A 25,061-nucleotide genomic window follows, 5' to 3' on the forward strand; every position below is an offset into this window, starting at 1 on the left:
GAGTCCCCAAAGAAGAAAACCAAAGCAAGGGAACAAATCAAATATTAAAAACATATGGGCTTTCCTGGTGGCACAGTGGTTAAGAATCTGCCTGCCAACGCAGGGGACACGGGTTCGAGCTCCAGTCCGGGAAGATTCCACATGCCGCGGACCAACTAAGCCCATGCGCCACAACTACTGAGCCTGCACTCCAGAGCCCGCAAGCCACAACTCCTGAAGCCCAGGCGCCTAGAGCCTGTGCTCTGCAACAAGAGAAGCCACCGCAATGAGAAGCCCGCACACCGCAACAAAGAGTAGCCCCCGCCCACTGCAACTAGAGAAAGCCAGCGCACAGCAGCAAAGATCCAACGCAGCCAAAAATAAATCAATTAAATAAAGAAATTTTAAAAATAAATAAGTAAATAAAATTTAAAAGATCTGAAGCTACTTACTGAAAGAGCACAGAGTGTATATGAGAATATCAACCTAAAATGACCAACTCCAAGACATGGTCTAGTAAAATTACTAGGATTTAAAGAAAAAGGAAAAAATCCTGTTGACATCTGGGCAAAAATAGCAAACGGCATAAGGGAAAAAAATTAGGCAATTATTAGCTTTGCAACAGCAACACTTTATTCCAGAATAAAAATGGAGAAACATATTTAAAATACTCAAGGCAGGAAAATGTGAGTCAAGGATTGTATCTGGTAAAACTGACAATCAGGTACAAAGGGAAAACACAAACTTATCAATATATAAGACCTTTAAGTTAAAAAATAAAAAGGCAGGAAGAATTTTTTCTTATAACATTAAATTTCTCTCTCTACCTAACACAGGAAGACAATGTAGAAATAAAATTCTTTTAAGGAAAAAAATTCAAATGTTTACGATGTGGCCTTTCCTGGTGGCACGGTCGTTGAGAGTCTGCCTGCCAATGCAGGGGACACGGGTTCGAGCCCTGGTCTGGGAAGATCCCACATGCCGCGGAGCAACTAGGCCCATGCACCACAACTACTGAGCCTGCGTGTCTGGAGCCTGTGCTCTGCAACAAGAGAGGCCGTGATAGTGAGAGGCCCGTGCACCGCGATGAAGAGTGGCTCCCGTTTGCCACAACTAGAGAGAGCCCTCGCACAGAAACGAAGACCCAACACAGCCAAAAATAAATAAATTAATTAATTAATTAAAAAATGTTTACGATGTAATATGGTAACATCAACAACTAATACTTACTAAGTATTGAGAATTTGTGTTCAGCAGTATGCTAAGTGCTTTACATGCACTCTTTCCATTTAATCCACACAACTGTCCACACTTTACATTATAGATGAATAAAATTAGGTTGAGGGAAGTGAAGTTACTTCCCTAGGGTCCTCAGGTAGTAAGTGGCAGGGCCAGGACTTGAATCTAGAACTGATTTCAAATACTCTGATTTTAACCATTATGCTAAATGAGCTTTTGTTTTTTGGAAACGTATCTTAATTTCTGCACATGACCAGTGGGTATTGCTAGAGCCACAGAGAAACCACTAGCATTTTGTGTGTAAAAAGATAGGAAACAAGGCATGCAGAACCTTAAGTATCTTAAGATAAAGAAAATGTTTTAAGAATGAAGATAAATGCTCAAAAGAATCAAATGTTACACAGAATGTCAAGAAAAATAAATTCTCAAGTAAGTCTACTGGATGAGGCAATTAGTGGGCCACTTGGGAACTATACAGTTCAGAAACTATCTAGAGATGAGTGTCAGATGACAGGGCCAAGTGATGATCCATGGGTACAGTGCAAGCACTTGCAACTAGGAGCACTTACTTCTAGCTCCTAGTCCTGCCACTTGTTGGCTGTAGAACTTGTGGCAAGTTACCTAATGCCTTGTTGGGCTTCCAATTCCTCATCTGTAAAACCAGGATAATAATACCTTCTTCACAGAACTGTGGAAGTAAATCACTAAATCTGAGTAGACAGATCCTGGATCATAATAAGTACTATATAAATGTTAGCTGTTTATCCCTTCCTAGACTAAGGAATTCTTTTTTCTCATCTCTTAATCTCTCTTTTAGATCTTCTCCTTTGGCCTTTAAACATGAAAGCTGTCAAATTTCATGAAATCGTTGGGTTTAAATCTATATGCCTTGCTAATTTTACTAATGATTCCAAATTGCCCTACAGAAACACTAGTATATTTTACGTTCAGTATGAACACAACACTGACAAGAGAAATTAATGACATTTCAAAAACCATAAGAAACTTACTAAGTGCATGGAAGCATTAAATGTGTATTTATTTTCAATTAAAGAAAATGCAATGATTTGGGTAGCAGATTTGGTATACAGAAGCTTTTCTGTATAAGTGGAAATAAAATATTCTTGCTCACTCCACTGCATCTAAGCATCTTGATTTCTTCATAGCAGTTACCACAATGTTATTATTATTATTTTTGGTTTTCTATTCCTTGCCTTCCATTTTTAGACTACAAGCATCTAAGAAGAGTAGCAACCAAGTCTCTACTTAACCCCTGTGGATCCCCCAACACCTGGCAACATAGTAGGCATTGAAAAAATTTTGTGGAATGAATGAATTTATAATAACTGGAAGTCAGAAAAATTGTCTTAACAAATTCTAAGATATTTACAATTAAAAAAATTTTTTTAATTATAGTGTTTGGCACTCTAAAATTCAGGTAAATAACTAATTAATGATTGAAAAGTAAGCTGTAATTCTTTTAAGTGATGTGATTCAATATACAGTCAGCATCCTGGGGAAGAAAATTCTCAGGTAAGTGAAATTTACTACTCTACACAACAACTATGTAAGAACCAGTTTTTAAGAGACAGTCCTAGAATAAAAACTGTTAAACAAAGAACATATAATATAGCTGAAACAATTTTATGATGCTTCAGGGTCTTCATGGCTTGTGTTATGCTGTAATGCCCTTGGGATGCTACTGATCATAGGGTGATTTGCTCCTACGGCAGCCAAGCTCCTGGGGCCTCTAGGGTTTGCATGTCTTTGTCTACATTAGCTACCTCTACCCTCCCTGTCAGTATCACTCTGCCTGACTTCTGGATGCCTGCCTCTCTGTTCCTCCCCATGTGGTATAAACTGTTCAGGGATGGAAAACCAGATAATCAAGTCTGTTAGAATCCTGTGAAAGAGTAAAACAAATAGGTAAGAACCTCTATTGAAGTATATACTGCAGGCTTGACAAGGTCAGGGATCTTTATTTTCCCCACAGAAGGTTAAAGTTGCTAGAAGTTTATCTTTCCTAAGTGTTAAAACAGTACAGTGACGAAGTCTAAATAATAAATTGTGGGGCAGCACAACGCTCACCTGCCCACTTGTAAGCCTAGTAAGCGTCCTAATAAATCACTTCTTGTCTATCAATCAATCAATCAATCAATCGTGGTAACCAGCAGAACATGTTTATGAATGCTAACTCTCAAAAAACAAATCTTCTCATAAAGGGAGGTAACTACAATGAGACCACTTGAGTTTTTCCTTAAAAGAATTTTGAATATTCCCTTGAATCATATACCTTACACTATACGTTATTAATGGTTATTAGTTTATCCAGTGTTCTTCTTACCAAGAGTATCTTTAATGAGGATTTCAAGCTTCTGTCCCATGTTGGGTCCTCTCTCCTCTCTTGGATTCTGTACTCGGTTTACAATCTCTTGCTTGATGGAGTTGATTACAAACAATAAATTATCTGTAAGACAGAACAGGACAGTTGGAGCATGTCATTAACATGGAAGAATTTACTTTTAATTATGTAATAACAGATACTCAATTAAAAATGAAGAACATATAAGAAAACATTAAGCAGTGATGGTTGTAAGCTTTCTTATCCAAAGAGACTAATAATCAAACGATATGCCACTTTTGATAACAGATTGTAGACATGTATCAATGTCCACTATCCTGTAAGCAATTTGCCCTACTTGTCTTCACAGCTATGACAGTGCCTGGTATATTGACTCATAGGGTCTTAGTAAATGTTTATTAAATAAATCGAACAAAGCCCTTCAAAGACAAAGCTTTAAAAACAAATTTCCCGGGCTTCCCTAGTGCCTCAGTGGTTAAGAATCCTCCTGCCAATGCAGGGGACACGGGTTCGAGCCCTGTTCCGAGAAGATCCCACATGCCGCGGAGCAACTAAGCCCGTGCGCCACAACTACTGAGCCTGCGCTCTAGAGCCTGCGTGCCTAGAGCCCGCGCTCCACAACAAGAGAAGCCACCGCAATGAAAAGCCCGCGCACCGCAACGAAGTGTAGCCCCCCCAACGGCAACTAGAGAAAGCCCGCGCACAGCAACGAAGACCCAACGCAGCCAAAAATAAAATAAATAAATTAAAAAAACAACAACAAATTTCCCCACCTTAAGAAGCTTTAAAAAAAAAAAAGAGCAAAGTTAACCAAAAGTAAATAAGGAGGGAAATGATAAATATAAGAGCAGAAATCAATAAAACAGAACACAAACACACAACAGAGAAAGTTAACAAAGCCAAAAGCTGGTTCTTTGAAAATATCAACAAAATTGATACCCACTCCCACCCTCATCCCCATCTCCAGCTAGACGGCTTGATCACCTCTACCTAGAATGGAAAACGGGTTATCACTTCAGAATACAGCCATTAAAAGGATAATAAGAAAATGCTATGCTAACAAATTCAAAAACTTGGATGAAATGGACAAATTTATTGAAAATGCCACTTCACAAGAAGAAATGGAAAATCTGAACAGCTCATTTCTAATAAAGGAATTGAATTCATCAAAAAGTATTCCCCAAAGAAAATGCAGAGGGCTTTAATGGAAAATTCTATCAAATGCACAATGAAGAAATAAAATTAATTTCATCAAACTTTCAAAAAAAAAGGAAGAAAGATCATGGCTGAATTCATTCTCTAAGCCCAGTATCCTCAAATACCAAAACATGACAAAGATATTACAAAAAAAGAAAATCACAGACTAATAACCCTCTTGAATATAGATATAAAAATCCTTGACAAAATATTAACAACAGAATCCAACTTAAAATATCGGAATAGAATCTTACAAAATATTTTCAATAGACTCTAATATAAAAAGGAAAATACATCATAACCAAATAGAGTTTATTCCAAGAATGCAAGGTTGGTTTAATAAAAAGTTAGTTAATATAATTCACCATATTAACAGGGGAATATGTGATACATTACCAGAATAAAGGAAAACAATGTGATTGTTCCAATAAATGCAAAAAAAAAAAAGGAAAGAAAATGACAGTATTCAGTATCTATTCATGATAAATGAAACTAGGAAAAGAAGGAAACTTACTCAAAATAATAGAGAGCATCTCATCTACAAAAAAACCTACAGCCAATATCAACTTAAAGGTCAAAGTTTCCCCTGCAAACAAGGCAGTCACCACTTCTATTCAAATGTCTCAGACATTGCAACAAGGCAAGAAAAAGAGTTAAAAGGCATAAAGATCAGAAGGGAATAAATAAAGCCATTTCTATTTGCAGATGATGACTGCTTAAACAGAAAATTCCAGGGCATCTACTGGAATATCTACTACTAGAACTAATAAATTTAGCAAGAAAATAAGGTATAAGAGTAATACACAAAAATTCATTTTATATACTACCAAGAAAGAATTTGAAATTTCAAAAATGAGTCCATTTACAACAGCACCAAAAAACATAAAATACTTAGGAATAAATCTAACAAAAGATGGTCAAGCACTCTACATTGAAAACTATAAAACAAGTCAGAGAGAAATTAAAGAAGACCTAACTAGATGGAAAGAGAAACCAAGTTCAGGGACAGGAAGCCTCCATTTTGTTAAGATGATAATTCTCTCCAAATTGATCTACAGATTTAAAGCAACTCCAATCAAAATTTCAAGAAACTTTTTTTGTAAAAAGTGATAAACTGATTCCAAAATTTATATGGTCATGCAAAGGACCTAGAATAGCCAAAACAACTTTGAAAGAACAAAATTAGAAGACTAACAAGGACTAACACTGCCTGACTTTCACAATCTACTATCTACAGTAAGACACTATATATTCACATAAAGATACTCAAATAGATCAATGGAACAGAATACAGAGTCCAGAAGTAGACCCATACATATAGGATCAACTGATCTGATAAAGGTGCAAAAACAATTAAATGGGGAAAGGAAAGTTCTTTCAATGACTGGATATTCATATGGGGAAAGAAAATCAACTCTTAGCCTACACCATACATAAGAATTAACCTGAAAAAGATCTCATAAACTTAACTGTAAAACCTAAAACTACATAAATCCTAGGAGAACATATACAAGAAAATACAATTTTTGGAGTCGGCAAAGTTTCTAATTAGAACACACAAAAAATGTAAAATATAAAAGGAAAGACTGACAAATTGGACTTCATCAAAATTGAACATTTTTGCTCTTTGGAGGATGTCAGTGAGAAAACAAAAAGGAAATTCAAAGACTAGTATAAAATATTTTCAATACATATATCAGACAAAGAGCCTGTATCTAGAATAAAGAACTTTTAGAAGACAAAATTTTTAAATGGCAAACTATTTTAATAGATACTTCACATATACACACAAAGTATATGAATAGCCAGTAAGTACAGTAAAGATGTTGAACATCATTAATCAAAGCAATATAAATTAAGACCACAACGAGATACTGCCACATACCACCCATTAGGTTGGTTAAAAGTAAGAAGATTGACCGTGCCAAGCGTTGGCAACGATATGGACCAACTAGAACCCTCATACACTGTTTTTGAGAATGTAAAATGGTACAGCTACTTGGAAAACAGTTTGGCGGTTTCCTATACAGCTACTCGTAGGTATTTAACCAAGAGAGATTAAAATATATGTCCACCCAAACACTTGTACGGAAATATTCACAGCAGCTCTGTTACAGCGAAAGCAAACAACCCAAGTATCCATCAATAGGTGAATGGATAAAGAAACTGTAATATATCTAACACAATGGAATACTACTCAGCAATGAAAAGGATTTAACTACTGATATAGATGACATGGAGAAATTTTTTTTTTTTGCGTTACACGGGCCTCTCACTGTTGTGGCCTCTCCCATTGCGGAGCAGAGGCTCCGGACGCACAGGCTCAGCGGCCATGGCTCGCGGGCCCAGCCGCTCCGCGGCATGTGGGATCCTCCCGGACCAGGGCACGAACCCGTGTCCCCTGCATCGGCAGGCGGACTCTCAACCACTGCGCCACCAGGGAAGCCCGAGAAATTTTAAAATAATTATTCAGAGTGAAAGGAGCCAGGCAAAAAAAGAGAATGTATGGTAGGATTCCATTAATATAAAATTCTGAAAATGTAAACTAATCTACAGTGACAGAAAGCAGATCGGGGCTACTAAGGGATAGGAATGGAGGGAGGGTTAGCTTACAAAGGGGCACTATGAAACTTTTGTAGGTGATCAAAGTGTTCATTATCTTGATTGATTTCACATGTATATACATATGTCCAAACGAACCAAATAATACTCTTTAAATATGTAGAGTTATTGTACTTCAATTATACCTCAATAAAGTTGCAGGGGGGAACACATCACCAATTTCAACACACAGGATTCCTATGGTCTGAAATAAATCTCTACTACTTCAGACACTGCTTTGAAATCAATGATGTGTTATTCCTAACCTTGTAATACTTAGAAGAGACCAATCTAGACTAATATTGAAGCGAGAAGTCAGAAATAACTGGGGGTGGGGGGGTGGGGAGGCAGTTTAAAACTACATGCAGGAACAATATATATAAAACGTGTCAGTAAACAAGGAAAGCACAGCTGACTCCCTAAACCACATGAAACAAGAAATTTATGCTTCTTCTCGAATAACTGAGAGAGAACACCATTTACTCAAATATAACGACATTTACATGCAGGCTGGACTTATGAGAAGCAAATGAGGTTCCCTCATCTTCAACAGGTAAAGTAAATCAGGTCACTTTTTTTTTTTTTTTTTTTGCGGTACGCTGGCCTCTCCCTGCTGTGGCCTCTCCTGTTGCGGAGCACAGGCTCCGGACGCGCAGGCCCAGCGGCCATGGCTCACGGGCCCAGCCGCTCCGCGGCATGTGGGATCCTCCCGGAACGGGGCACGAACCCGTGTCCCCTGCATCGGCAGGCGGACTCTCAACCACTGTGCCACCAGGGAAGCCCCAGGTCACTTTTAAAAAGAAAGAAAGAAAAAAAAAAAAAAACCCACTGTAAAATCAAAATTGAAACAGAGCAGAACAGCTCTTCTCAACCTGGGCAGTGTCCATGCCAGGCCCTGGGGGGAGGGAGGGCAGAGGTGAAGGGTTCTAACAACATCAAAAACTTCTGGGTGAGGAAGCGGAGGCATCTGGCTCAGAAAGTGAGGCCAAACCTTAAATCTCTAACAGATCCCTCCTGTTTTGATTCCATGTTCATCCAAGAATCTTCCAGTTTTAATTTTCTCATGTAGCTTGCTTAGGGATAAAATATGTCAATCAGGATGAACGTCCAATCCTCTTAGTAGCTTTACTTTTCATTCTGAGTCAACAAATCTACATTTGACTCACGGAGCAGCTTCTTGCGAGCTTTGGTAGAAGGAATCAATAGGAGGAGGAGGTTCGGCAGGATAGGACGGGATGAGTAGGACAGTCCTGGGCCCTGAAGCTAGTCCTTGGAATGGTGCTAGTTGATGACAAATTTAAAAGGATAAGGACAACAGAGTACATTTTTTCATAAAGCTAACTTTACTCTGAAATTATGCCTGTCTCAATTTTCTAATGCTAAAATATTCTACCTTGTATGAAATGACAGTAATTGTAGATGATGTTCCTTTTAATGGCTTCACATGGCAAAATATAAAGCTGGCAACACTATGGTTCCCAAGTCCCAAAATCTTTTTCCGATGTCACCGATTTGTAAATCACAAATTCTAGAAACCATTGGGTCAACAGATAGGTAACAGGGCTTCCCTGGTGGCACAGTGGTTGAGAGTCCGCCTGCCGATGCAGGGGACACGAGTTCATGCCCCAGTTCGGGAAGATCCCACATGTAGCAGAGCAGCTGGGCCCATGAGCCATGGCCGCTGAGCCTGCGCGTCTGGAGCCTGTGCTCCGCAACGGGGGAGGCCACAGCAGTGAGAGGCCCGCGTACCGCAAAAAAAAAAAGATAAGTAACGGATAAAAGTGTTCCACAAAGCAGTAACAGAGTGACTCCCAGATATTTAGAGGAATCAAGGGCACCATTCCCTTGAGAGATGTATCAGAAACTCCGGGAAGAACTTTCAGACTACATGTGGCAAACTACACAGGAGTATCTCATTGCTTCTGAGGTCTTCTAAACCAATAGTCGAAGCTGCTCTTCCCCAGACTGGAGGAGAGAAGCTAGTAAGACAGAAGTGGACGAGAAATAAATGAATGAGAAGATCCTTTTCCTCCATGCTGACTAACTGAGAAGAAAATGCTACCTTTTAAAGACAGGCCTTCAAATGTAAAATAGCTAGCTAGTAGGAAGCAGCCACATAGCACAGGGAGATCAGCTAGGTACTTTGTGACCACCTAGAGGAGTGGGATAGGGAGGGTGGGAGGGAGACGCAAGAGGGAGAAGGAGATATGGGGATGTGTGTATGTGTATAGCTGATTCACTTTGTTGTAAAGCAGAAACTGACACATCATTGTGAATCAATTACACTCCAATAAAGATGTTAAAAAATAAATAAATAAAAAATAAAGACAGGCCTTTCCTACATGAAAGTATCTAGAGGCTTTAAGCTAGCTTTGGAAACAAGAAACATTTAAGGCCATCAAAAACTCAATGAGATAGAACAACACATTCAGAAATACACATATTCCTGGCCCTTACCAATTCCCCAATTGTTCCACACCCCAGAATATATTTACATCACAGACAGAAAGCATGTGTGCGTGGGCATGCATGTACATATATACAAATGCAAAAACATATGGCCACACAGATGTACATCATTATGGATAAATTTATTAACTGAGTAACACACAGATATATGCCTACATGTGTCCAGAGAAAAAGAGACCAGAAGGCTCCCAGGAGCTCACCACACTTCCCTGCAGTGTGAGTCAGCTGGGTTCTAAAATGAAGTATGAATGTCCATGACATTGCAATCATATATATACTCACAGAGCTCAAGGTCAAAATGCTTCAATAAGCAAGAACGAATAATAGGAAAATGGGAAGATCTCCATTCCAACAAACCAACTATTGTTTTACCTAATTCATTTACCTTGATTAGAATTCCTGTGTGGTCATTAATAAATAAAAAGATCAGTTCCTTTCACAAGTTGTAAACATCACAGTTGGAAATCCTCTTTCTGTCCTCACAAATGGAAACAAGATAACCAAGATAAAGGATTAAGAAAAAACTCCACAACATTTATTGAGCACTTATGTGCCAGACATCATGCTGGACTTAAGAAAACCTCTGGAAACAAATAATAATCGATCATTTAGCCACTGTTCCACTTTCAGATACAATTTAGCCCAAGAGCAACACAGTGAAGAGGACAATTTTAGACGCAAAGGAACATATGAGCTCTTATGCTACCAGGCTTAAGGAAGAGTAACAGAGCAAGGGGAAAAGAAGGGGTGGTTCTTATTACAGAAGATCAAAAGCAGAGCTTTCCAACCCACTAGTTCGTTGTAGAAGGGTTCCAGGTGTATGAGATAATGATCATCTCAGCCCAAAAGGGCCTCCTCCCATCAGCAGCCTACTCTGTTATACTCCAGGATGCCTTAGGGATGATAGTTTTCTGCATGTGCCATGATGTGAAAGATTGGGAAGCACTGATCTAAACCAACGGTTCCCAAATATGTACTAGGATGGTTGCATAAGAGTAATCTGGGGTAGGGGCTTCCCTGGTGGCGCAGTGGTTAAGAATCCGCCTGCCAATGCAGGGGACACAGGTTCGAGCCCTGGTCTGGGAAGATCCCACATGCCGCGGAGCATCTAACCCCATGCGTCACAACTACTGAGCCTGAGCGCTAGAGCTCGCGAGCCACAACTACTGTGCCTGCATGCTACAACTACTGAAGCCCACGTACCTAGAGCCTGTGCTCCACAACAAAAGAAGCCACCGCAATGAGAAGCCCACACACTGCAGCAAAGAGTGGCCCCCACTCGCTGCAACTAGAGAAAGCCCGTGCGCAGCAATGAAGACCCAAAACGTAGCCAAAAATAAATGAATTAAATTTAAAAAAAAAAGGGTAATCTGGGGTAATGTTAAAAATATGGATTCCTGGGTTCTACTTGCATAGATTACAGTTCAGAGTATCTGGGGAGAAGCCTAGAAATCTACAGTTTAACATGTACACACCAATGATTCTAATGAACAATCACATTTGTAAAACATGTTTCTAAACTATCCACTCAAAGGTTAAAGTATACATTAGTTAATAAAATTGGCTAACCCAGCACACAACTGTAAAATGGAAGTCAGAGATTACCCATGGTCACAAGAGGTGAGCTCTTTAGGATAGAGGTGAGATTTGGCTTGGCGCGCCACAGACGGACATACTAAGAGAAGGACGTGAATGAGTAAGAGTGAGTATATAGCTTACTGAATGGATGAACAAAAAAGAGGCTGGCCTAAAGCTGGGCAGAATACAGGGAAAGCAAATAACAAAACCAAAGAAAAAGAGAGTGGTCAGCAAGGTAAAAGGAAGTTAATCAAATTGTTAAAAGTGTAGGTTTACCATATTCTGTGTTGAGGCCCCATAATTTCACTTTATTAGCTTCATACTGCGCTTTTTTCTTTAACCGACAAGCCCTGTGAAAGGAAGGAGCAATTTAGTTCACTTTTTTTTTTAAAAGGAACATTCAGAATATACTTCTTTTTGCTGCTGTCAGACATTTTCTAATAGCAACCAAAAATCGCTGCCTACTGATGTTTGTATCGAGGGCCTCAATCATCACCCCAAAACATACAATATCATCATTTATCCAAACTGATTTTTTAAAGTTTCAGCATAGATTCAAAAATAAAGCTATGGCTAGTATGCCAAAATAAACAAACAAACACTGACAATACCAAGTGGTGTAGAAGATGTGAATAAGTGTAACCCTCGTATGTTGCTGGAGGGGATGTAAAACAGTACATACAACTACTTCGGAAAACAGTAAATATTGTTTTAATTTACTTCATTACCTTGGAAATAGCTACTCTGGCAGTTTCTTATACAGTTAAACACACACTCCTGGGAATTTACCCAAGAGAAATGCAAACTTATGTTCACATAAACAACTGCAGATGAATGTTTATGGTGACTTTATTCATAATTGCACAAAATTAGAAACCACTCAACTATCCCTCAACCGGTGAACAGATACACTGCAGTGTATCACTTCAAAGGACTACTACTATCAATACTCCTCCACACAACAACATTATGAATCTCAAATTCGTCCTGTGCGATATCAAAGCCAGACTCAAAAGGCTGCATATAATACGATTCCATCTATATTCTGGAAAAGGCGCAACTGTAGGAACAGAAAACAGATCGGTGGTTGTGAGGAGTTAGGGGTGAGAGAGGGAGTTCACTTTTACAAAGAGGCATAAGGAAATATTTTAAGGTGATAAAAATGTTCAATATCTTGACTGTGGTTGTGGTTACATAATTGGATATGTTTGTCAAAACTCACAGAAGGATACACTGAAAGTGAAGAATTTATCAAGTAAATTATACCTCAATAAAAAAACGTGACTTACTGCAAAACAAACAAAAAATAAAGAGCTATGATAAAATTTTTCCTTTTTATACTATAAGGCGCTTGAGTTCATTCACCTCTCCCCTTTAAAAACTTCTTCCATGAAGCATAAATACCATCATTTACTTTCAAGGGAAAAATTATAATACTCTCATTGTAGTATTTATAAAAGTATATTTCTGAAAAAAGGGCCGAGGGCCACCTCCTCTATGAAAGCTCACTGAAGTCTAACCTCACCTCCTAGACTTCAATCACATGAGTAAACATTACCATTTACCTGGAAGCCAGCTTATTTTTTTCCTTCCTTGACCTTGGCCGGGCTGTTAAGGGAAGCTCACTGACTGGAGTCAGATCACTAATCACCTTATTCAGTTTCCGTAGTTCATTGCCTATCTGGAGTAGTTTTTTAGGATTTGGAGTCAGGTCTTCCACATCCGTTCTCCGTGACTTCTTTACTGCATATTTTCCTATAGATGGTTTAAAAGAAGTTTAAGTGAGATCATTTTATTTAACAAGAGATACATTTTATATAGCCATATGTAAAAATCCATCTCTCCCCTCGTCCCTTTTCTTTTTTCAGAGGTCTCAGCATGTGAACAACCTACGCTAGAAGGGCTGGCCTCCTCTCCTTCCCACTTTGTGATGGCAAGAAATGGGGGTAATAGAGCACAACTCCAGCCTTTTCCCAAACCTTCTCCACCTTAAGGTTTCTAGCCCTGGTATGATGGATTCTTAATTATCTGTATGGAAGTAATAAGCATCTCAAACCTCAGGACTGGAGTCCAAGTTCACCTGCACACAAAAATCAGGGCTAGGGTACAGTATATGGTCAGCAACGAATTTGGAAATTTTACCCAAACCAAGACATTTATGCTGCTATGACTGAAAATTTGTCAGACATATATATTCCTGTGTTGGACCCAAAAGTCCAACAAATAAGGATTGCCTTTTCAGAAACCACGTCTTCAGTTAGTTTGATAAATAACATTACAGAAGACTCAAGAAGACTTTCCCTACCACTGCAGGCAAGAGGAATGGCTCTGTCCTCTGAACTACAATACCCTGAACAACTTTCCTAGTACTCACTACATGCTACCTGGACCTATTTTTTGGACCCATCTTTTCACTTCTGGTAGAAAATTAATCTGAAGTCAAAAACTAGGCCTTTATTCACTGAAAGATAATAGAGTACAGACCTGGGTGCCAGTGGAAAGGGAAAATGAGGCACAAATATACTTCTGATACAACTTCTGTGTCAAAAATGCTTAGCAACTTATATCTGTAGCATGAGCAACTACTAAACTGTTTACTGAGCTCCAAGCCTACTAGTGCCCCTCACCTTCTCAGTACAGACTTTGGATTAAGGTAAAAACATCTGTGCAGAAGAAATTCTACTCAATTACATCCTCCTGGGTTCACAGATCAAAATCTGGCCTACCTAAGATTATAAGCCTCTCCTGACTCTTACTATTCAATTCTTCCTGCTCCATTCCTTTTCTCCGCAATTGTTCTTCCTTTCTTTCCTTTCCCTCCTCTTTTCTCTCCACCACCGTTTTGATTCCAATCTCCCTGTTTATATTTAGGCCTGGAGATTGGACAAAAATGAAAGACAGAGATGCTAGAGCCCATTCTCTTCTTCCCCAACCCTTCTTGCTTATGGCAACTGTGACAGGTCAGGAATCAGCAGGCTCTTGGGTCATTTCCTGGGTAGGATATATAGAACAAGAAGTGACTACAAATCATTTTTACACAAGCTTTCCTCCCTGTTTAGGTGATGGCTCTCAATACTGATAAACGCTATTTGTGAATGAAGAGCAGTCATAGCAAATACAGCAGCTCTACTGTTCTAGACTCTCCAATTTGCTAGGAAGGGTTGAATACCTACATATAATGTATAATGATTAAGCATTATGGTTTACTATCTCTATTTAAAAGTGACATGAAATATCCAGGACTGATGGTTACACCAAGACTTATCATGGTGATCATGGTGCATGCAAATGTCAGATCACAATGTAATACACCTGAAACTGATATAATATTGCACATCACCTATATTTCAATAACAAGAGAAAGGAAGGGAGGGAGGGAGGGAACATACATGATCACAATCCCCTCTTACCATGATGTAAGCCATTTTTCTGATACATGTTACTTGGCAAGGTATCTCTGTTCCATTCAGATGGCCTTAGCATCCTCTCTTGCTGTGATGGTGTGAGTTGTTCACTATACTCCCAGAAGTACCTTCTTTTACCTCTCTTCCGAGAGGTAATTGAAGTCATCTCCTTCAAATCTTCCACAGAATCATTTTCATAGCCTTAAAAAAAGAAAGCCCCCCGCCCCGATTTTAAGTTCCGTACATTTCAATAAACCAATCAGGACAAACAAAAAGATCCCCTCTATTTACCATCTGACACATTTCCTTTCATCAAAAAACAGTATTAACATGTCAAAGATAATAAACCAAATCTATAAAATAACTTTTAATATAGAAATCTCTAATTCAAAATATTTAGAGACTAATAAACAGAGATAACTACACTGTTTACCTTCCTTAGGTTTCTCTTTGGTTAGTATATGACACTTTCTTTTTGTATCTTCACATGAGATTGAGAGAATGAAATACAGCCACAGGAAAACAAACAACCCAATCAAAAAATGGGCAGAGGGGCTTCCCTGGTGGTGCAGTGGTTGAGGGTCGGCCTGCCGATGCAGGGGACACGGGTTCGTGCCCCGGTCCGGGAGGTCCCACATGCTGTGGAGCGGCTGGGCCTGTGGGCCATGGCCGCTGAGCCTGCGCGTCTGGAGCCTGTGCTCCGCAACGGGAGAGGCCACAGCAGTGAGGGGCCCGCGTACCGCCAAAAAAAAAAAAAAAAAAAAAAGAAAGGGCAGAAGACCTAAATAGACATTTCTCCAAAGAAGACATGCAGATAGCCAACAGGCACGTGAAAAGATGCTCAATATCGCTAATTATCAGAGAAGTGCAAATCAAAACCACAATGAGGTATCACCTCACACCAGTCAGAATGGCCATCATTAAAAAGTCCACAAACAATAAATACTGGAGAGGGTGTGGAGAAAAGGGAACCCTCCTACACTGTTGGTAGGAATGTAAATTGGTGCAGCCACTATGGAGAACAGTATGGAGGTTCCTTAAAAAACTAAATATAGAGTTGTCATAGGATCCAGCAATCCCACTCCTGGGCATATACCCGGAGAAAACTCTAACTCAAAAATACACATGCACCCCAATGTTCATAGCAGCACTATTTACAACAGACAAGACTTGGAAGCAACCTAAATGTCCACAGACAGATGAATGGATAAAGAAGATGTGGTGTGTATATATATATATATATATATATGTATGTATATATACACACACACACATACACATACACACACACACACACACACACCAGAATACTACTCAGCCATAAAAAAGAATGAAATAATGCCATTTGCAGCAACATGGATGGACCTAGAGATTATCGTATTAAGTGAAGTCAGACAGAGAAAGAAAAATAAGTATCATATGATATCACTTATATGTGGAGTCTAAAATATGATACAAATGAAGTTATTTATAAAATAGAAACAGACTCACAGACATAGAAAACAAACCTATGCTTACCAAAGGGGAACGTGGTGGGAGGGATAAATTAGGAGTTTGGGATTAGCAGATACAAACTACTATATATAAAATAGATAAACAGCAAGTTCCTACAGTATAGCACAAGGAACTATATACAATATCTTGTAATAACCTATAATGAAAAAGAATATATATATGTATAACTGAATCACTTTGCTGTACACCAGAAACTAACACAACATTATGTAAATCAACTATATTTCAATTAAAAAAAAAGAAATACAGGCACAGAAATGTTAAAAAGTACCATTAATTAACGGTACTTAGACACTATACAATTATTTTTAATGTCTTCCGTCTAATATTTATGCATCTGAAACATCCCCAGACAGAAAGCTGTGTGCATTTCTGGGAAGGTATCCTATGAAGCAGAATTCTGTGAGGTAGCAGTGGTTTTCTTCCTACTTCCCACAATACGCTTTTTGTAAAAGTACAAAAATGACAGTTCTCACACAGGCTATTCAAATAAAAACTTATATGCCTATTCTAACTAATATTTTATTGGAAGCAATTTGCATTTACTTCACTTTTTAAGAAGTTATTTTCCCTACTAATAGGAAGTTTCAGAAAATACTTAATTCTGAGCTGCTGGAACTACTGGTCAGACCCAATACAGAATAACCTATAAATCTAAAATACCCTCAGAGCATGCCCATCTTAGAGATTACTCCACCTAATTAGTACTAGGTACCTGGGGCAATGGAGATGGGCTGTGCACGGGGTGTATACAGCCCTAAACCTAAGGTAGCAAGGAAAAACTGGATGGCAATGGCCAAGCAAAATGACCATTTTCCCTCCTAAAAACATGACTCCTCTGGAACTGACACTAAGAAAGTGATGACATCTGGACATTTTGGAAATAAAAATCGAATTTTAGAATTTTGCCAGGTTTTCTTCACATTAAGAGTTAATTAGGAACATGATTCCATTTATTCGACATTGTGGGAAAGGCAAAAGTACAGGGACAAAGTGGTTGCCAGAGGTTGGGGGTGGAGGGAGAGGCTGACTATAAAGGAACGGGAGGGAAATCTGGGGGGTGATCAAACTATTCCGTACCTTGATTGTGGTGGTGGTGGTTTCATGATTACATGCACTCGTCAAGACTCAAAGAAGTGTACACTTAAAGAGGGGTGAATTTTACTGTTATGCCTCGATAAACATGACCTTTGAAAAAAGAATCAATTCAGAGAGCAGAATGATTTCGAGGCAACAGTAAAGACAAGCTTTTGTAGCACTGCTGGCTTAACAGCATTAAAATGCTCATGTAGTACTTTAAAACAAATTAAAAAAACACAAACAAAACAACAACATGGCAAGCAGTGTGACAGAGAACCTTAGTTCTTCTTAAGAAATGAGGCACAGACTACCCTGGTGGCACAGTGGTTGAGAATCCGCCTGCCAATGCAGGCAACACGGGTTTGAGCCCTGGTCCGGGAAGATCCCACATGCCGTGGAGCAACTAAGCCTGCAAACCACAACTACTGAGCCTGCATGCCACAACTACTGAAGCCCGTGCATCCTAGAGCCCACATGCTGCAACTACTGAGCCCACGCACCTAGAGCCTGTGCTCCACAACAAGAGAAACCACTGCATGAGAAGCCCGTGCACCACAACAAAGAGTAGCCCCCGCTTGCCGCAACTAAAGAAAAGCCCGCATGCAGCAACGAAGACCCAACGCAGCCAAAAATACAATTTAAATAAATAAATAAGAAATGAGGCACAAGTGACACAATCATTTTTGGAAATCTGATTTTTAAAAATTCTGTTAGATACATAAAGTAATATTTTTTTATTTACTTGTGTTAATGTATCACTTTAAATTAAAGGACTTTATCTTATTCCAGTTATCAACCTAGCTTTGGAAAAGGTGCAAGGGCTACATGCTTCCGCCAGAAATGGCCTTTTTAAAAAGGCCTTTGCTCCATGAGGCCAAGCTAAAATTACTGGCTCACAGAGACTACCCTAGTATGGCTGGGAACACCTCAACACAGGCAGCACCAACCAAAACACTCCCATCTTCCTATCAATGTCAAGAACTGGTGTCCCAAGTCTATCCCGGCCCAAAGTATAAGGTAAACATTTTTACATACAGCTCCCTCAGGCAACCCATCCCCTGACACTTTATTTGATATGCTCCCTCAGTGGCCTAGATTTCTGGCAAAACACTTTCTCTCTCATTTAATGTACTCACATATTTCACTCACAGATGTTTCATTTGAGGCTTCTAAGAACTGGGTAGGAAGAGGTTATTAACCCTATTTACACAAAGAAACATGCTCAATGGAGGGTTTAAGTGATTTGGCAGAGCTGGGACTGGCTCAGGCCCCATGACTCCAGCTCCAAATGGGCTTCCCGCTTTGCCTGTGCCTATCTAGTTAAATGGTCTAAACAGATTTTTTCCCCCACATATATTCCACGTTAAATCCAAAGAGTCATTAGGATTTGGATTTCTTCTCTCCCACCCAAATTAATAACCAGTTTTATTTACTTACATATGTTCAGCATTTTCCCAAAAAAAGTATTTAAGGGTTATCAGTTTTCTTTGACCTAATATTTTAATATTTTCTAATAGCATACACCATGAACTCACAATAACACACATACACACAATGGATTTGTTAAAGTCATCTGCCTTTCAATACAGAGACTACTGTGATCAAGTAGAATGCATGAAAATTATATTCCCAGATCACTGGTCTTGCATTTAAGGTGATTAAATATTTCTTGAAGTGTGTTCTGAGGAACACTATTACTATAAAATGTCTTCAATCCCAAGTGAGTTCTGTGATCAAATAAATTTTAAGAAATTCTTGTCCTGAATCTTTCTCTTGCCAAGTCACAGTACACATAAGATCAGAAGACTGAGAAATCATGACAGTAAATAAACCCACTCAACTCTAAGTTGCATGAAGATAAGGATCATGTCTATTTTGTTCATCTCTGCATAGCCAAAAATTAGTACACACAGTGCCTAACACAAAAATAGGCACCCCCACACACAATTTTTTTTTAACAAATCAATGATTTGTTTAATGTAACATTTCCCATGGAGCCTTTTCCATTTTCTTTTCATTTGATGGATCACCATATTGATCTAACTCATTCCTTCCTGACACAGTTACCAAAACGTAGTCAAAAAGGCCTAAAATTCTGATCACACGTCTTTGGCTAGTGCAGATTACTGCCATTAAGCTGGTAAAGTCAATCATGAAAATCCTTAGTAGGGATTACAAAATAAACTCTCATTCTGGGGGCCTAATTCTTAGCCTTACAACCATGTAATTCCATGACCCCAAACAGTTGTAGCCTGTCCACAGAATAGGCTCTATTAAAACTTGGGAGCAAGTCCAGAGTAGGGACTGAAACTCCATTTTACACCTTTCCTGGAGCTTTGTAGGCTCAGGCACTGTTGTAGCCAACTGCCAAGAAACAGCATCAAGGGAGCTAGTCATCACAAAAGGGCCTTTGTAAACTGCTGCAAATTAAACCAATCAACCCACTCTGAAGAAACTATAACTATCCCACTTTTCTGCTTCAAAGAATTTCTTCTTGCCTCTCACCAATAACTCACATTTGTATTCTTAAAGTCACTTGTTTAGCTCTTTCTTCCAAGAAGAAGGGAAATTTTCATTAGCAAATGAGAATAAGCCCCCAAAATACCATAAAATATCATTGATTTGTGGATAAGGCATGTCATTTGTTGACATTTGTGAGAAGTGTCCAAGTAATACTAACCAAAGAGGTTTTACTTCAAGTCAACTGCAAGTGAGTGAATTAAATGCCATCCAAATATTTAGTATTGTTAAATAGTGCCAATAAGAGGGGTTCACCCTGACAAATGCCAGCTAACGCATCTCTGTTTAAAGCACTGTTGGTTGCTTAACACCAACAAACTCACAAATCAGGGCTCTCCCGCCCCACCCCCGACACGAGTCAAAAGGCTGAGAAAATGGAAATGAGGGTCAACTTATCAAGTGGTTTCTTTTCATGGACCTACTCATCTCTCAACACATTTATCCTTGTGAAATCAAGTCAAAAGATCAAGGATGACTGGAGTTAAAAGTCAAAGAAAAGCAGGAATTCCCTGGCAATCCAGTGGTTAAGACTCCACGCTCTCATTGTCGAGGCCCAGGTTCAATCCATGGTCAGGGAACTAAGATCCCACCAAAAAAAAAAAAAGTCAAAGAAAAGCAAAACTACAACCAGAAGTGGAATAAACAGTATAGTCCTTGCCTGCCTTGCTTGGTGATAGTGGGATTTACCGACTCCCTCAGATTTATATATTCCTTTTAGCACCAGCCAGTAAAGGCATTTTCTTCCCCATACTTTCCACTTCCTAGTTATCACCCTAGTTATCACTCCTTGTCTCAACCCTTACCCTCCCTCCTACCCTAATTCTAAATATGGGACTCAAAACAATAGGACTGACCTGTCAGGTTTTAAGGACCACTCATGGAGAGCACTTTGGTCTCCCTATGGGAGGGAGCTATATAACTTACTGCTAACTGCAAAGACAGTTTGAAACACCTCAAAGCAGATTTCATTAACTTGTTGAGAGAGAAGTTTTCCTGCTAAGTAGAAAAGACAATTGTTCTGTCTAGACTATACTGAGTGCTAAAGTAAGCCAAAGAAAAGGCATAAACCCTTTTCCTCCACCTTTTCCTTACTTGAAAATCCACTCAAGTCAAACAACTTAATTGTCTCAAATGCATAAATCTAAGCATTTGTGCAATAGAAAGATTTCACTAAGAGGAAAGTCTCTGGGCAATAATATGCTTCACTGGCTACAATATAGCTACTATGGCTGAAAAACCTTTCTGAAAATTAAATACCAATGTTTATACTGGCTGAAATTCCAACAATGAAAGGGCTCTCTTTGACAATTTATATTTTTCTTAATAACTTGGTCTTTTATGTAGAAGTTATAGTGCCAATATTATTTTTGAAGAAAATAACTTTCGCTTAAATGTGAAGATCTTCACTTCTTTGTGCATTTAACTGTGTGCCACTTGGCAACACCATTTTCATAAATAAACTGCACAAGCCAACGGTGGCAAAAGCCCAACCATGTACATGCTGAAGTGAACCAGTTCCCCACAGGTTTCATTTTCTTTCTCCCTTTTTTTTATATGCACTGTATATAAATAGAGCAGAGACTCCTTCATGCTCATTAAATTACAGCATGTATTTTTCTTCAGTGGAAAAATACTGTGCAAATGAAAGATGCAGCAGACACAAAGAAAAAGCTCTCTTTTACCTTATTCATTAAGTAGGCTTTGTTGGTTATTAGGGATGAGTAATATAAACCATCATTGCTTGGTTCACCATTCTAGGGACTCCAAACATACCTCAATTATAACAGAGGGACACATGCAGAAATAGGAATATTTTTTAAACCAATCAATTTTGGCATCTTTGCACAGCTGCTCAAGACAGTAACAAATCAGATCACTTAACATAAGATAAACTAAGAAGAAGCCCTCGAGGAATCAGCATATGAACTACACATGAGCAAGAGTGATTATTTTAGAGCTGTTTCAATAGATAAAAGCGATTACATATCCAAGTCAAGATACTAAGTCATTTAATCCCCAAACTAAGACAAAGAAAGCAACCACAGCAAAACTTTCTATTTCAAGAGAGTAGCAAAAAGTCAATTCAGTAAGCCTCCAAGCACTACAATACCTGGTTCAGAGAAAGTGTCACTGATGTCATCATCCTTGTCATCTTCATAATCCTCTTCCTCTTCTTCCTCTTCCTCATTTTCAGAAAGTTCGTGCTCGCTGCCAAATCCTTCATCATGGTCCTCATCGTCAACATCTTCCTCGTCCTCCTCCTCTTCTTCAGGACTGCATTTGGTTGGCTGTTCACCCAAGTTGTCAGAGACAAAAAGGGAATAATTGTGCTCTTCTTTTTTCTGGGATGAATCTGAGACCGATGTGCTGGCAGAAAGGCTGCTACTCTCTCCTGCTGCAATAGACACAGGCCCCTCCTGGGGCAGGGGACTGAGTAATAGTTCCTGGGTTTCTTTAAAAGGCAAAGCTGGAGTGGCATGGCCCTGCAGAGGCTCCGTCCCTTTTTTCTCTGGTCTTTTGGCTACGGCACCACAGTAGCAGGTGTTCTCCTTTGCTGCATCTGCATGAACCTGGCTCAGTAGAGGCCGGCTCTGCTGCACTGGGTTGATCTTTACCTTTGCCTTTTTCACATAGTCTTTACATTCAACATGAAAGTTCACTTTTTCATTATGATACATGTTGGTCTTCACCATGATTTGTGTGCTTGAAGTGGGTTTACTTGCTTTTTGGACACAGTCTGACAAAGGGACCTCAGCCTGAAGAGTCTTAGAAGAACACACAGGAGCAGCTGCTCTACTTGCGATCTTTTTACCAGGGAATGATGAGGGCAAGGGATTTTGTTTGACACTGAAAAGTGAATCAGGGTAATAAAGGGAATCAGAAACAGACTGAGAGTCCTCGCTATTAAGCTGGGCCAAAGTTGGAGTTTTACTTATGACCTCTTCATCTTGGTAAGGGCTAGAAAAGTCATCGAGACCCAAGTAATCCACTTCTTTTGTTCCCCAGATGTCACAGCTGGTTAGTTTGGTGTACTTCGTTAAGTCTTCACAGTATGTATCCCACTGTTCCCAGTTTGAGGTTAAAGTACCCTCATTATCCAGGACATCTGTGAAAGACTCCAGATTTTCAATGTCTTTGCAGTCCTCCAAAGAAAGGAAGTTGTCTCTAGGATTTTGCTGGTAGTTCATCTCTCTATCCTGAGAAAGGTTTAAAAAAATATATAAATCACATACTGTAACTGAGGAAAGAATTATTTACCTCCATCCTCACTTTCATGCATCAAATTGATAAATCAGTACTCAACCTCTGGTCTGCTTTTACGATAAACACTACTTACATGACACTCTACCATTCCATTTAATATCATTTCCTCGGGCAAGGAAAAAAAAAAAAGGGAAAATATGTCCCCTGAGAAACTTAGGTATGGTTCAGGGCTCTTGAACTTCACTGTAAACACTCTTCCCGAAAAAAGTTTACATTTCCTGATCTTTAACTTAGAAGGATTTTGGGACCTTCTCAGAAACAAGCTTCAGTTATAAAGCAAATAACAAAGGCCTTACCTTCATCACAGAATATGTCTTCCTAAGTGAGAATTTAAACATAGAGGTGAAGAGCAATCCAAAGAGAGGTGCAACTCAGCCACAGAAAGATAAAATCTTTGGTAAGACCTCGTAATAACTCTTGGGCATGGGAAAGTACTTTAACTCCTCATGAGTAGAGAGATGATTTTTTAAATGTCAGTAAGACTATGCAGCCATTAAAAGGAATGCAGTTAAGCTCTAATGTACTAGGATGAAAGGCCACTTACCATGTTTTTATGTTAGAAAGAGTTAAGTTACAGAATACTGTATCAATGATATGTCATCCAATTTAAAATATTCATATATTTATATATGCATAGAAAAACTCTGTTAGTGGTAATTATCTCTGGGGAGAAGGTTTGGTGGGTGGAGGCTCAGGAAGAAAATGAGGAAATTTTCAGTTTTCCAGTTTGTTTTTGTTCTGTTTTTGATTTCTCCATTTGTTTGTGGGGTTTTGGTTTTTTTTTTTTTTTTTGGTTGCACGTATGTCTCCGTGTGTTTTAACAGCTTTATTGAAATATAGTTTATATACCACAAAATTCACCTCTATTAAGCGTACAGCTCAATAATTTTTAGCAAATTAACAGATTTGTGTTAGTTTTCCAGTTTTGATATACCTCCGTGTTTCTGAAGTTGCATGTAATTTAAGTTATTTTTAAAGTCTTTTTCTTAAGAATCTTAAGTGTCTTTTTACCTCGAGAATAAATAATTAGTATATTCAGATGTTGCTTGGATTTGCTACCTTTGTCTCACATTCTCTGTGTCATCTGCCTTGCTCAATGTTATCAGTCCTAAATATCCCAGCTGAAAAGTCCTTTAGCAGTTAGGCATATTAAAAAGACGGCTTCTACCTTCATCGTCAAAAACTAGAGTTAAGGATATTTAGATAACCTTTCCTCTTACTATTTTCAATGGGCTCATACACCCTTCTAAAATACCAGACTGATAGTGACAAGAAAAACATTTGGCCTGATCACATCATTTTTTCTTTTTAGACATTTATAAATAAAAAAATGATACAACACCTTTACCTCAAATCGATTAAAGCAGAATCCAAGAAAATGTTACTTACCAGTTCATACATGAAATCTGGATCTGAACTGTTTGCTAAGAGATCTGTGCTCGTCAGAGTCTGTTCTGAAAAGGTGTGGCTTCGAAAGGCATCCCCAAAAGGCGGATCCATTCCGCTTACACTAGGCTACAACAGAGTGATTTTAATTTTGGAAAGTTAACGACTGCTTCGAGACCAGTTTATTACACACAAGCCCCACCCTCACACCTACTAAATAATTATCTTTAAAACAATTTTGTATTTTTTCCTGCTTTTTAATTTTAGTACATTTAAAATATCTAACTAACATTAAACTATGGAATTATATTACGAAAATAACTAAGATGCATCAAACATTGGAAAAGGAATAGACTGGAAATTGTTAATTATACCTAACTTCTAAAAACTAAAGCTTATTTAGCCACCAGAGTCAGCATGTAGTACCTAATGAGTACTTTTATTTATTAGCTATTGTAACATTTCTT

The 25,061-nt window shown here is 38.8% G+C and overlaps 1 protein-coding gene across 5 annotated transcripts in view; it reads right to left on the minus strand.

Moving 5' to 3' along the window:
• Window positions 1-25,061, minus strand: part of CREBRF (CREB3 regulatory factor) — a 65,573-nt gene that overhangs the window by 12,898 nt on the left and 27,614 nt on the right. For 4 of the 5 annotated variants that reach the window (XM_027084278.1, XM_027084276.1, XM_027084279.1 and 1 more), the window contains exons 3-8: window positions 24,598-24,723; window positions 22,055-23,141; window positions 14,836-15,030; window positions 12,991-13,180; window positions 11,702-11,775; window positions 3,563-3,685 (exon numbers count right to left, since the gene is read on the minus strand). In XM_027084278.1, the coding sequence (XP_026940079.1) occupies window positions 3,563-3,685; window positions 11,702-11,775; window positions 12,991-13,180; window positions 14,836-15,030; window positions 22,055-23,141; window positions 24,598-24,723 (1,795 nt within the window). The remainder of the gene's footprint in view (window positions 1-3,562; window positions 3,686-11,701; window positions 11,776-12,990; window positions 13,181-14,835; window positions 15,031-22,054; window positions 23,142-24,597; window positions 24,724-25,061) is intronic. The other variant, XM_027084280.1, reaches the window with a different exon arrangement.

This window comes from Aethalodelphis obliquidens, unplaced genomic scaffold (genome assembly GCF_003676395.1).
Source record: "Aethalodelphis obliquidens isolate GAN/ISIS:26980383/991018 unplaced genomic scaffold, ASM367639v1 scaffold52, whole genome shotgun sequence".
NCBI lineage: Eukaryota > Metazoa > Chordata > Mammalia > Artiodactyla > Delphinidae > Aethalodelphis > Aethalodelphis obliquidens.